Source organism: Arachis hypogaea, chromosome 13, assembly GCF_003086295.3.
Source record: "Arachis hypogaea cultivar Tifrunner chromosome 13, arahy.Tifrunner.gnm2.J5K5, whole genome shotgun sequence".
Lineage (NCBI taxonomy): Eukaryota > Viridiplantae > Streptophyta > Magnoliopsida > Fabales > Fabaceae > Arachis > Arachis hypogaea.
In genome coordinates, this window is record NC_092048.1 from 6,566,804 (window position 1) to 6,581,717 (window position 14,914).

The window sequence follows — 14,914 nt, forward strand, 5'->3', positions numbered from 1 at the left end:
TAAAAGTTTAATATATTTAAACTCAGTCTATTTTTTTTTTCAATTAAGTCCCTTTTAGTAGTAATTGACTTAATTTTATAGGGACCTAACTAAAAAAAAAGAATTAATATAGGAACCTAAATAAAAGAAAAAAAAGTGTAGGGACCCAATTAAAAAAAAAAATTGGTGCAAGGATTCAATTAAAAAAAAAAAAAGTATAGGAACTTAATTGAAAATTTCGCGAAACTATAGGGACCAATAGAGTAATTAAACCTATTTATAATTGATGGATAAATTAAGTAACATGATATTAGGAATTTAGGATTCAACTCCAACTATTTGAATTCTAATAGAAACAAACAATTATTAGAAAATAAAAAAGGTTAAAAGTGAATATTTTACTCAGCTCTAATTCTTTTATGACTAAAGCTTGGTTTAGTAGAATTTAAAAAAAAAAAAAAGCTTTTCAAAAGCACAAATATTTTATTTTGTGTTAGTAAATAGAAAAATTATGTATTTATATTTGTAGCTTTTAAAATTTAAAAATATTTTTGAAAGTATATAAAGTTATACTTTTTAAAATTAATTTGTATTTATTAAAATTTAAAAAATCTAATAAAACTTCATATATTAGATATATGAGATTATAATTTGATTCAGCAAAGATAAGTACTATAAATTTACAATTTTTGAAAAAAAAAATTAAAAATCAACTCTAATAAACTATTTCAAAAAGTAAAAGCTTTATTAAATCGACCCTAAATATTGGATTGAAAAGAAGGATTTTTTTTGTTTATAAAATAAAAAAATTAACGGCGAATTCTATATAAATTATGGAGTTCGTTGCACCCCCAGCGAACTCTATAATTTATATAGAGTTCGCCGCCTCCCCCTGCGCCGCGAACTCTATGATGAGTTCGGCAATAAAAGCAGGTCCATTGGAGCTCAAGCAGTCACAACTTCTCTAATTACTTTCTTCTTTCTTACTGTTATTGTTATTGCTACGATGTCAGAAAATTCATTGTTATCCATTCATTACGATGGTGAAATAGTGTATGATGAAGAAGGTTCAATTATCTTTAGATCGGGCCAGCCGATAATTACGTATATGACAACGGAAGTCAACAGTTTAACAGCTTTAAAGAGTTTGATATTGCATGTCCTCGGGCAGCAGGAATCTAAAAAGGTGAAAAAAAATTATTACAGATATCCTACCGAGTTGGATGGCAATTTGTTTTATAAAAGGTATATTAAATTATAGTTGTGTTTTCTTTGTCTCTGTTGCAAGTATATTTATCACACCGTCGTTGTGAGCGATATTTGTGTTGTTTTGAATTAGGTATCGGTTGCGCGACGACGAGGACGTACAACTTATAAGGTCGTGGCACAACAAATGGACCAATATTCATCTGTTGGAGTTATACGCGTTTCTTGTTGACTTTGGTGGCCGAGGATCATCTGCAAATACTATCAATGATAGTCCAACGGGTGGCGTTGTTAGACGAACTATCAGAAGAACGATGGTGGATTTGAATATGCCATCTGAGGGTAGTCAGGAGGGGTCTAATGTTGAAGTTCGTAACGTTGACTTAATGGATGACGGTCTTGAAAGTCATGACAGTTCTAGTATCAGAGATCCGATGATGGAGCAGTACGAAGTCAACCACGATGAAGGAGAGGATGTTGACGAAGAACCACCCGAAATCCCTGATGATGGTGACGAGGAAGAGGAGATGAACTACTACGGTGACACACAGATTGCTCTGACATAGCCTGCCATTTCTCAACCATATGACCGGTCGGATCATTTCACTAGATTGAATCTAGATGCAATGACATCGGATTGGTCGTTCACCCAAGGAGGTCCCGAAGAAGGCCCAAGCAACAAGTTTGAGGTTGGACAACAATTTGGGAGTAAGAAAGAAGTCATGTTGGCAATTAAGCAGTACAACATCAGGAAAGCCGTGGAGTACAAAATAGTAGAGAGTGACCATTGGAGGTACAATGCAAGATGTATCCAGTTCGGACCCGGTTGTAATTGGAGCATACTTATATCATATCGCCGAAAGTAAGAAAGATGGGAGGTTAGGAGATACACCGGTCCTGATACTTGCGTACAAACTTCGATAGGGCAAGATCATCGTAGGTTGGATTCGAATGTCATTGCACAACACATTTTCACGATGGTCAAGGCCGATCCAACAATCAGCATCAGGGTTCTACAAGGAGGTGTGGAGAATCACTTTGGTTACAAGGCGTCGTACAGAAAGGTTTGACTTGCAAAACAGAGAGTCATAGCTAGAATATATGGCGATTGGGAAGAGTCATACAAAGAGCTTCCTCGTTGGTTATTCGCTATGCAAATGTACTTGCCTGGTAAGATTTATTTCCAGTTTATTTATTCGCCATTAATTTAGCCGTGTACAAAAAGCCGACTAAAGTATGTCCAATTTAGGTACTTGGGTGCAGTTAGTGGCACAATCGTGGCTGATGCAGGTCTGGAGCAAGTGGATGATGTATGGGCAGGTCCTCAGGCACCACCCCAGCAGGCACTAAATAATGGTCACCCAAACCGAATAACTCTGTGTGGGCCCACTGCAGGTACCATGTCATGTACGGGAGGGACGGCTACATGTCAATATGATGATATATCGGTAGACGATGGTTGGCCCAAGCCTTGTGACAGCCACCAAGCAGATGCGGGAACCACTCGCCACGACCGAATCTCTCGTCCAGCCTGTGCATGTCGTCAATGTTCAGTGGCCTAGTGGGAATGTGCTGCAGGCCACCGAACTGACGTACCACCCGGTCCATCTGATGCCACTCGACGATAGCAAAGTACAGCAGTGGACAAACAACCGCCGCCGAGGCATCTGCCTCTGCTATCGCCGGTGGAACTAGGCCAAAAAGCTGCGGGTCAGCATATGGCGTCCACTCAACGTGTTCACATAACACAGATGCACATCAAACTTCAAATAATCATACGCAATACGTACAACAGATAACTAAACATTAATTTCTTAGAAATAAACATTAATAACTTACATTCATCATCCCAATCCCGTTCAACGTACGCTTGTACTACCTCAACCTGTGCCTCGCCTGTGGCATTGTCCGGCCGGTACTGAACCCACCTACACAACCAACAACCATAACATTTTAGCCTTTATTTTTAATAAACTATATAATAATTACTTAAATAACTTTGGTTAGTGTTTATGATACCTCTCGACCAGGGGAAAGCGACGAGCATCAAACCCATCAGGCCGTATTAACGGAATACGGTGGTAGGCCCAAAGAAAGCATCAGGCTGACGCATCCTCTCAGGTTGCGCTGGCCATGCTCTGTGGCCCAACACATCTGGCGATACAGCCATGCCAGCACAGCAGAGCCCCACGACAACCGGCCACATGCATCAAGGTCCTCCAGCAGGGGAAGCCACCTGATATGCACCTGAGAGTCAGATGCATCGGGGAAGAGGATACCGCCGATCAACTGCATGATGTATCCTCTAGTATACCTCATCAGCCGCTCCTCTGTGGCATCCTGCTCTAGCTCTCCACAAACCGTGTTGTGGAACCAAGTAAGCTTGATAGTCCACTTAGTCTGTGACTGTCTGTCCTCTGGGCCAGTAACAACACCCAATATCTGCTCACACAACTCTTCAATGGTCCGTCCCTGGTGGTGCTGCTCCTACCCACCGATGCATCCACTGACAGGATCACCATCAATCCGAAATCCCAACTGATATGCCACGTCCTGCAAGGTGATGGTCATCTCTCCGCATGGCAAATGAAACGTATGAGACTCAGGCCTCCACCTCTCTATCAATGCCGAGGTAAGCGACCAATCATGCTCAAACTCCACCATGTATGCGACGTACTCAAAACCGGCTCGTCTCATATATGGCCTAATCTGCTCCGTCGGCCGTGTCATCAAGTTCCGTTTGGTGTGCAAGATCCGAGGCGCCTACCAAACAAAAAAAAAATAATTTTTAACAAAGAACGGTACCTTCAATACATACAATAGCAAGTTCACTTCACTCTTCACTTTTTTCTTCACTATAATAAAATAAAAAAAAAGGGGTTAAAAAATTATACCACTCGATCAAGCCTCCCAACGATGTGCTCAACCTGATCCAATCTATACATCTCATGTTCATAATCCAATAACTGCTGCTCCATCGAAACACAATCTACTAAAATAAAATCACATACTATATTATTAAAAAATTAACTAAATGAAAAATGGCTTATAAACTTACTAATTTTAAGCTTAACCTACTTAACTGGCGTCGTCATATTAATTTATAAGTAACTTAACCTTAAATTTTAGTGCTCACCTAATTACCTTCTAACTCACAACACAATGCTATACAAATAACTAAATTATCTAATAATGTACTTTCCTATATTCTTTTACATGATGATACATAGCCACTATATTAAAAAACGGTAGCATAAAATAATATACCTAATATAACAACACTAAAAAGTACATCTACCTATAAGTAATATGTAAATAATAAATCTATTATTTTAACTAATAAACGATCTATACCTAACAATTTTATCTAACATGTAAGCAGTAAACCAACTTAACATAAAAAAAAATAGACTGTTATTTATTAACCTGGAACTTAGACTGTCATCCACAATAAACTTTACGGATGTCGAAAAGGCAGAAAAAAGTAACAGAAAAATTCTAGAAGATAGAATAGAAGGAGAAAGTGACAAACCAAAATGGTCCCACACTGTTTATATAATGTGCCGAACTCATTATAGAGTTCGCCGGAGGCGACGAACTTGCTGCTAATTCAAAAAAAAATCGTATTTACAAAAATAAAGTTAAAAATTTGTTTTGAAGAAAATAATTAATTTTTTTATTTTGTAAAAAAAATCCTCGAAAAGAAAAACATATTTTTGTATACGTTTAACAGAAAGAATATAAACATGGTTTGTTTCTTAATAAAAAAAATAATATATTAAAAATATCAACAATTATTGAAAAAACTAACTTTCATATCATAAATTTTATTTTATGAACTATTGGTTCATTAAGAAAATGGAACCAGCACTGTTGGAATTTCTTATTAATAGGAAATTCCAAGAATAGATATCTAATGGATTAGATAATTTTTTAAAAAATAGTTATAATTTTATTGGTAGAATTATTTTTGTATATTGTTAAAATATAATTATTACAAAATATTAATTTGATTCAAAATTTCTATTATTTATATTATCATCAATTCATGTTATCTTAATTTTTTAACTAAAAAAGGTTAAGAGTGAGTAATATTTTACTCATCTCTAAATATTTTACTAAATATATCATCATTTATTCTTATACACTGTATCATCCAAGCTTAACTAACTTCTCTTCTGATTGGAGGAAAAAGAGCTTTTATTTGCATATAACAGGAAGGAGATAAACATTGTTTGTTTCTTAAAAAAATAATAAAATAAAATACATTAAAAATGTCAACCACTATTGAAAAAACTAATTTTGGGATTATAAATGGGGTTTTATAAAAGAATTAATATTTAAAGTGCTTCATAAATTTGCAGTCAAGTTTTAGTGTCATCCGTAAACTTAAAATCGTCCTAATTTTATTTCTGAACTTAACAATGGTTATCCCTAAAATGCTTTTCGGTGACAAAATGATGATCTGACTGGATAAAGGCCACGTCAGAAGTCACGCTAGACTGATAAAATATTGTTGTTTCAAGATGTTGTTTATGTTCTATTAAAGCGCAAAAAAATGAAATAGTAATATTTTATCAGTACAACATGACTTCTAACGTGGCCTCTATCCAACGACGTCATTGTTATTAAATTGAGAGACAAATTTAAAACAATTTTAAATTCAAGAACGACATAAAAATTTAAATACAAATTCATAGACCACTTTAAATATTAACTCTTTATAAACTATTAGTCCATTAATTAACAAACCCAGAATGCTAACACCAATAGAACTCCTACTTTTGAAATTTTCTCTTCAAAGGTCTCCAGATACATATGCAGCAAAGAGTCCAGACAATTATCAGAGTAATAATCTTTTTCACATATATAGCAGAAGTAAACCCGCACCTACATTATTAATGTATCACCAACATTATTAATTTATTCCACATCAAAATAATGCATACTTCATAAACTAAAATAATATTCACTAAAAAAATAAATTTATTATTTTCTTTTGATATATGAATATATGAACTACATATTTTTTCAAAATTTTCTTCATGCTACGTCAAAATTAAATTTTAAAATTTTAAAATAAAAAATAAAAATTCCAATCAAGTTTCTTATTAGAAGCCAATAACTCTAAAAATCAAACCCTCAAAAATCTACCATCAAATTAAAATAATAAAGATTTATATACAATTATCTTTATGTAAAATTAATAATTAAAAATTTTAAAATAATTATTTAATCAAAATTATTAAATTATTTAATAATTTTTAAATATCAACTCCACATAAATTTTCACTAATTAAAATATAATTAGGTCCACTCAAATCCAATAAAATCTTTCATTAAATACTATCAAACTCACAAGTCAAACCTTAAAACATTTTATCCATTCAAATCCAATTAAACCATCCATTAAAATCCAGTAAATCCAAAAATCAAACAAATTTACAAATTAATTTTTTAAAACCTACCATCAAACTAAGAAATATGTAGATATGGATAAGAATTGGTAAAAGAAAAAAGAAAATAAAAAAGTTTCACACTTAATTATACCTGCAATAAATGAAATTACATCCATTAACTCGCTCAACCCAACAAGAACAATGAGAACATTTACGCCATTGTTTCTTACAAATAAGCTTCGCAAACTTCACATCGTTATCGTGCACACCATGATTATAACAGCTTTTATCATGATGTCAAGGAACTTGACACTTCAAGCAAAACTCCTTACAATTAGGGCACTTCACTTTTCTCACAGACTTATCTTTACACTCATTGATGACCAATTCTGAGTAGAAAGGACAGCAACACTGATACTCCATCGAAAGGAGTGCCGATTTGACTGTTGTATCAAACCATTTATCGAAGATATTTTCGGGGATGAGAATCTTGAATGCCATTGGATCTAACTTTACGGTGCATTTCAAGTCAGGGCAATGGACGTTCTGTGCAGTGACGAATCGGGCGTAGTAAACGAGGTAGCGGCTGATGCAGTTATGGCAGTAATAGGGAGGGTGCATGCAATGGTGGTTGTTGTTGAAGACATTGCCGACAGATATAGGGAGGGTGCATATACCGCATGTTGGTGGCAGTGGCTGAATCTCTTCGTCGTTAACTTGGTTCTCATCAATGTCAGTGTCAATGGTATTTACATTATTATTCTTTTTTTGAGACCGAATCCCTAATTATGACCTTAAATTTTTGGAAATTGCCATATTTATATTCAACAGATTAATCATGTTCACATGATTTAAGTTTGGTGAGATTTTATATAGAAGATGAGGTGATCATGGATTGAATTTTTTTTTTGGTGACTCTAATGGATTGGATTTGGATATCTTATATTTGGATGGATTTTTATTTTTTAAATATTTTTTCTAAAGAAAACAATTATAAAGTTTGGGTAAACTACAAAAAATGCACTCGAAAATATATTCGAATTTTTCTATCGATAAAAATGTCTTCAAATAATTTAAAAATGCAATAAAAATATTTAATATTAAATATGTTTTTATCAAAAAATGCTTTAATTCAATATTAAATATGTTTTTATCAAAAAATGCTTTAAAAATTGAATTTTGATACTTTTTTATAATCATAATTTTTTCTTAAAATTTAATAATTTTTCATTAAATATATATTTTTTATAATTTTTTTGAGAATACATATTTCATACTTACCAGTTACCACCTTATTAGTACTACGGAAGATCACCAAATATCTTTCTAGTATCACATTTTTTTGTGCAATTTTACTTTGTTGCTTCTATATATAATTTAATTATTTTTATGTTTTAGCTGCGTCCTACCAAGATTGTCGGAGTAGGCTCCGATCCTAAAAAACCCACAGAGAATTCGGATGATTCTGACGAGAATCATGCTCCTAAAAAATCCAATGCTAAGAAAGGAGGTGGTCGAAGGAGAGAGAAATCCCAGCGATGCCATTCTCTGGTCGAAAAAACGTGAGTTTATTGATGTTCTATATTGAGATCTGGTCCCAGTAAGTCACAAAAAAATCGTTAGACCTCCCACTTCTACGGTAATATTTTATTTTGTGATTTGTATTTATTTTGTTATACTCACGTCGTCATTTATTGTCACAGTCGAAACCTACTTTTGCATCCTTGACAAATCTTGAAAGGAATGCTTCTTGCAGGGAGCTAGGTCGAATAACCTCTTTCTCAAGGGAGCTAGCTCCATAATACTCCATAATAATTTAAGAAGATTTGACATTTTTTATTTTTTGATGTCATGTCTTTTAATTAAGATAAAAGTTCAGGTACTATTATTTTTATATAAAATTAATAATTAAGAATTATTAAATAATTTAATATATTTAATTAAAATATTATTTAATAATTTTTAATTATGATCAATTTTACGTAAAACAATTATATGTGAGTCAATAATTTTTAACTATTAATTTTATATAAAAATAATTATATGTAAGTTTTCACCACTCTTTGATGGTAGTATTTTCTTGATTTTTCTGCCTAATAAAACGAACATTGCTCGCTTTAAAATAATTTCTTTGGGCGTTTTTTTTTTTTATAAACATCAACATATTTTTGTCTGTGGTGAGGATTACCATAGTTAGGGCTGGAAGTGAGTCGAGCTGAGTCGAGTTAGACCAAGTTCAAATTCGGCTCACAAAAATTGAGTTTCGCTCATTGCTCGACTCATTAATAATCGAGCATATTTCGTAAGTTCAAACTCGGCTCACCGAATGCTCACGAGCTGACTCAAATTATAGAAACATAAATACTTAATCTATAATTCTATATCAATAAATTATAACTTATATATTTTAAAAAATATTTAAAAAGATTAATTTTATATATTTCTATCTATCAATAAATTATAAATTTTTTATTGATGTCCTACATCAAAATTATATATAAAAAATAAATATAAAATTTCAAATAATTAAGATCATATATATATATATATATAAAATTATATATTACTATTTCATATGTATATATATAATATTAAAAATATAGATTAAATGCATATAGGATATGTGTATATATATAATCGAGTCAGTTTGAGCTTATCCAAGCTCAAACTCGACTCATTTAATTTACGAGCTCAATTCCAAGCTCAAACTTGGCTCACTAGCTCATCTTATCGAACTATTAACGAGTCGAGTTTGAATTAGCTCATGAGCTGACTTGACTCAATTTCAGCTCTAACCATGGTATTTGGTCAAGAGGACGACCCTCCTTTTTACGGGTTTTGTTTTTGGTGTACTCCTTTTTATGGTTTTTGACTTTTTGGTTAACAGTGATCTTATTCTTGTTGGCCCAATTATGTTCAGGCCCAGGATCAGGCCCATTAATAAGAAAGTAGCGAGCGTGGTAGCTGTACTGTTATACTGTAAGAGGAGTGTCACCTTGTGCATGCAGCAACCCATTGGCCAGCGGCAGACCCTTAAATAGAGCTCAGATCCGCGACGGATTAATCCTTGACCTGTCGGGTTGGGGGATACCGTAGGAAACAAAAAAAAAAATACTGTAAGAGGAGTGAGGTTGAGGAGTGTTCCCAAAATTCTCAATATCTTCCGATTCTTATCGTTTTCTTCTTCATCCTCCCATTTCAGCCAAAGCAACACTCCTCTTCTCATCACTCATCACTTTCCAAAATAAAAAAGAAAAGAAAAAAATGGCGTCGAAGCTTCACATATTTACAGGATTACCCCCGGCGCCATTTCATTATTCTTCTTCGTCGTCTACCTCGCTAACCAAGAAACCTCCTCTCACCACTTCCTTCTTCGGCAACGGAGGTAACACGTGTTTTATTGTCCTACGATTCGTTGAAATTAACTTATTCACTAACTTCGATTGTTCTTGTGCTTGAAGTTGTGAAGCTTAGAGGAGTGAAGGTTGTGAAGCCTCTGCGATCTTCCTGTTCCACGAATGGAGGTGGAGCTCTTGGTACTCGAATGAACCTGTTTGATAGATTCGCCAGAGTTGTGAAGGTGAATAACACGAACACTGGGAATTTTTTTATGAGAAAATATTTAGGTTTAGATTTAATATTCTCATTGTTATTTATCGTTATGGTTAGATTTTGTCATCTTAGTAATGCAGTCGTACGCAAATGCAATCATTAGTTCATTTGAAGATCCGGAGAAGATATTGGAGCAAGCCGTGCTTGAGATGAACGATGACTTGACCAAAATGCGTCAAGCTACAGCACAAGTTAGTTACTCCGTTTTGTTTCTTCAGAATTATTTGTTTTTGTTGCTTCGTTGTTTTTATTTGCTTGTTTTGAATATTTTTTATGACAAGGCATTAGTTATTGATTTTTATCCCCCAAAAAAAACGAGAAAAAAGAAGCTATTGGGAACTATTTGAGGTTTAGCTATAACAGTTGAAAGCTGAAAAGACGTTAAAAAAAAAAAAAGAAGCAATGCTTATGTCATTTTTTTTTTTGCTTCATATTCTATCTTAAGGTGTTGGCATCTCAAAAGCGGTTGGAAAATAAATACAAAGCAGCAGAACAAGCTTCTGAAGAGTGGTAATGTATGAAAGAATTATTATCTTAATTTACTTATGACCTTATGTGTATAAATACCACCTTGTGCTTTAAATATGATGTAGGTACCGTAAAGCACAACTTGCTCTTCAGAAAGGTGAGGAAGATCTTGCCCGTGAAGCACTTAAAAGACGCAAATCTTATGCAGTACGTTCCCTTATCCTCTGGGGGACTTTTGCTCTTTTGAGTTACTAGTTTTTGGAGAGGATTTTTTTTACATATAGGGATGTGCAAATAATCAAATGAAGTTTTGTTTTTTAATTTCCTTTCCTTGTTAAATGCGGTAGTATTTTTTCCTCCCTTCCTTTGATTAATTGAATTGAAACATTTTTTACTTATACTTGCTATGGTTCCCATTCATACAAGCATTTCTTAAAGGTCGATGGGAACTCCTTTGTCTACCCAAGTGATGTATTGCTGTATCAAATTCTCTTTCCTACAAGCATGCCTAACTCTTCTTTTTGTTGTGTACGCAAGTGATTTATTATAATAGTCAAATGTATACGTCTATGATGTGAATTGACTATTAAGGTTGTCATGTCCTGTTATAAGGTTTTGTGATTATCTGATGTTAGTTCAAATTTCTTCAGTAGTGAAAAGACCTTTTAATACTTAATATCTGTGAAGTGATTTTGTTTATATATTTCAATTCATTATTATAATAAGGTTGTCTTATTATATGCTTCTTATATATTGCAGGATAATGCTAGTTCTTTGAAAGCCCAACTTGATCAACAAAAGAGTGTTGTTGACAATCTTGTCTCCAATACACGGGTAAATGTTATTCTTTGTTGGTACATTTAGACTCTGAAATGATCAGTATTATAAAAGTATTTTTGAAGCACTTTGATGAATTGCAGTGCTGCCTCTTTGAATGTCACTCTGGATTAGTATTGATTATTGGGATGTATGTTCCTAAAACCTTACTAGATTGTTACACACCTTGGTTTCCTTAGGATGGATAGCTGTTATGTGTGTTTTCTCCAATCCTAGGTGTACCTACCTATAGAGTACCTGTATGTGTGAAGCTTATGTTACCTTCTTGTTTTCTTTCTACCATCTCAATGATGATATCTAGGAAAACCCTAGTCATAACCTATTGAGTTGTTGGGCTTCCACTAAGGTTCAACATCCGATTGGATATGAAATTCTCCATTCCTGTGATTGTATGATAAATCTGGGTTAGCTATGAAGTTTCAAGTAAATTATATTGAGTATACTAATATAAAACAGGAAATGGCTGAAAGAAATAGGCATAAGGATATGAATATGAGTGCGAAAGGAAGAGAAGTAATCCACTTGGGTTTTGAATATTAATGTAAATCCTAATGAATGAAAGTGGGCCTATAATGCTAATGTCAATAATGCATTTTAAATTTTGTTGAAAAGAAGAAATTCTTTAATATATTCGAGCTTTGTGTACTAGACCAATAATTTATGGTCCCATCATTTATTGAAGTCTAATTTTATTGCTAGCTAATTATAAGTAGCCCAGTGTTCGAATTGGGTGCATCAGGTTGGTTCAATAATTTATTGATGTTAATTTGTGTGCTGGATGTGGACACAATGCTGTATTTCTGCTGCTTTGTAAGAAATTGCATCTTCCCAGAATCCCATAAGCTGTTGAAAATTGTTGGGCTATTTTAATTATAACGCAGGATTTTTTTGTTATAACTAGTGATGTAAGTTTCTCCCATTTTTGCTTTGTTAATTGCTTGTAGCTTCTGGAGAGTAAGATACAGGAGGCGAGATCAAAGAAGGATACTCTGAAAGCAAGAGCTCAATCTGCAAAGTTTGTCCAAACCATTTTCTGATTGACTCGCATTTTATTACAGTCTATTCCTAATCCCTTTTAATCCTGGTTGTTGATTAATGTTCCTTTAGGACTTCAACCAAGGTGAGTGAGATGCTGGGAAATGTCAATACAAGTGGTGCTCTGTCTGCTTTTGAAAAAATGGAAGAGAAAGGTGAATAAAAATTATTGACATTACTCATTAGTTGTTCGGGTATATAAATATATAATAATACTATGCTGGTCTATCCTTGATGTATGCCCTTGCTTAAATTGGATTGACAGAAAGATATTAATGGTTCTATGCTTTGTATCCTGCTCCCCTTTCCTATATATATATATATAATCTGATATCTTGAAGCTTCTAGTGGTTCAAAATATTTGACATTTGCATTCATTTCAACAATCTGAATAGTTTTATTTGCATATTCACGAGTTATTACGATTATGCTGAACACATACCTTGTGTTTTATAGATTTTATGCCCTTATGTGTGTGCTATTCTTATTTCTTAAATTGTTGTAGTTCATGTAATTGTAGTCAAAATATATGGTAACAGAAGTTTATGAGTAATTTATGAGTAAAACTGAAGTTGGTATAGTTGGACATGATAAGTGCCTAATCAATATGTGAATAGTAGCTCAATTGGAAATGGCGTGTATGCCAGAACCATTTGCATGAAATTTCTATGTGCTTTTTATTATATATGAAATATAAGATTATTTTCTTCGTATTTATTTTATGTTATCTTGATAGTGATGGCAATGGAGTCCCAAGCCGAAGCTCTTGGCCAGTTAACAAGTGATGATCTTGAAGGGAAGGTAGGTAACTTGTGTACCATGTAACGTTCAAGTTTGTATATATAGTTACATGTTGAGCTTGTGAAAGAAAAATAAAAATAAAGCCAGCCTAGGTTTATAAAATGTATTGATGTTCTAATAATAATAATGGAAAATATATTCTTCTAAAATATTATCATAGCTATGTTCATTGTGTTTGTCACTGGGTTAGTATATAAATGCCTGCTAATGGGATACCAAAGGTAGTTATGCTAATTTGCCCAGTTCACCTCCCTTGGAAATTTTGAAAATCACCTCTTGAGAAGTTCTTCCTTAGGAAAATTGACACTGGAGTTCCAATGATTATGTTACAAACTTTTCTATTGTAAATATTTTCCTTTGGTTAATTATGATTTGAGTATGGCTTAGAACCACTAAACCACAGGATAACTCTAATTTCCAAATGTGTTTGGATTCATTGTCTGAGTTGGTGGTGAAATTGATTGATTCTCGAGTCTTATCTAGGGCCGCATCATCCCTTGATCTTTAAATTCATGAAATTTGTGAAGTTTGAAGTTGCAAAGGCTGTACAATTTATTTTTTGATTTTTTTGGAATTATGGATTCCCCCCCAACATGAACACATTAACTGTTGATTTTTGCAGTTTGCAATGCTAGAGAGCTCATCAGTTGATGATGACCTTGCAAATCTGAAGAAAGAACTCTCTGTTGGCTCGAAGGTATGCTTCGAATGACTGTTATCTTTCTCCAATATCATTATATCATGATAAACTAAGTGAAGGGAGAGAAATTGTTTAGTTCCCACATGCTACATATCTTTTTAACTATTCATTCTTTAACTGTTTGCTTGAAGCAGAAAGGAGAGCTTCCCCCTGGAAGAAGTAGCACAACTAGCGCCAACACCGGAATTCCATTTCGAGATGTTGAGATAGAAAGGGAGCTTGATCAATTGAGGCAAAGAGCAAAGGATTTTTAAAAGGCATGGAATGTTTTTTTCGTTTCTTCGTATTTCATGCTTGAATTTCGTATGCTTCAGATATCAAACACTGTACAGTTAAGTGCCAATCGCGATTAAAATTATTTACAACCAAATGCTGGATGGAAAATGGAATAGATAAGCTGCATGCTTCTGTAGCTCATGTGTGACATCTAAGCACACTGATATACTGTAGTATATCTAAGATCCGAACCCCCCCCCCCCCCCCCCCCTCTCCTTCTTTCCCCTTTTTCTGAATTAAACCAAGTAGCGCTTGAAAACTGTTGATTTTGATGTATTAAGCCCCTTCTATTAGATTGATAGATATCTATCTGTCTTGTGCTTTTAAAACGTTCAGCATCATCCAGATAGCTTGGCAATAATTGTTTTTCGGTGTAGATTTATACATTTCAGGTTTTTGTGCTTTTATTTATCTTTGGTGACGGAGGGTGTTAAAAATGGGATGACATTTTCATCAGTGGCTTCATGTATAATTTTACATATTAAATTTTATCTATTAGCTTTTTTTTATGCATAAATACTTAAAATGATAAAATTATAAAATAGTAAATAATAACCATAAACATTGGTATTAGCTTTTTATATGTTGTACATAGATAGAT

General features: G+C 33.5%; 2 protein-coding genes across 4 annotated transcripts; one reads left to right on the forward strand and one right to left on the reverse strand.

Moving 5' to 3' along the window:
• Window positions 1-6,881: 6,881 nt before the first annotated feature.
• LOC112732502 (uncharacterized) lies at window positions 6,882-8,394 on the reverse strand. The gene is made up of 2 exons (XM_025781247.1): window positions 8,299-8,394; window positions 6,882-7,346 (listed from the first exon to the last, which is right to left on the reverse strand). The coding sequence occupies exons 1-2, from the start codon at window positions 8,392-8,394 to the stop codon at window positions 6,882-6,884; spliced, it is 561 nt and encodes a 186-aa protein (XP_025637032.1).
• Window positions 8,395-9,588: 1,194 nt separating this feature from the next.
• On the forward strand, window positions 9,589-14,674 carry LOC112736809 (membrane-associated protein VIPP1, chloroplastic). 3 transcript variants are annotated; one of them, XM_025786427.3, is made up of 11 exons: window positions 9,589-9,969; window positions 10,046-10,164; window positions 10,277-10,387; window positions 10,642-10,706; window positions 10,790-10,871; window positions 11,424-11,498; window positions 12,446-12,516; window positions 12,609-12,691; window positions 13,273-13,337; window positions 13,960-14,034; window positions 14,172-14,674. In XM_025786427.3, exons 1-11 carry the CDS (start codon window positions 9,849-9,851, stop codon window positions 14,289-14,291), a joined length of 987 nt encoding a protein of 328 aa, XP_025642212.1. In that variant the 5' UTR covers window positions 9,589-9,848; the 3' UTR covers window positions 14,292-14,674. The 3 variants fall into 3 exon arrangements, with proteins under 3 accessions (XP_025642212.1, XP_025642213.1, XP_025642214.1); XM_025786428.3 differs by having other exon boundaries at window positions 9,651-9,969; window positions 10,269-10,387; XM_025786429.3 differs by lacking the exon at window positions 9,589-9,969 and having other exon boundaries at window positions 10,254-10,387.
• Window positions 14,675-14,914: the final 240 nt, after the last annotated feature.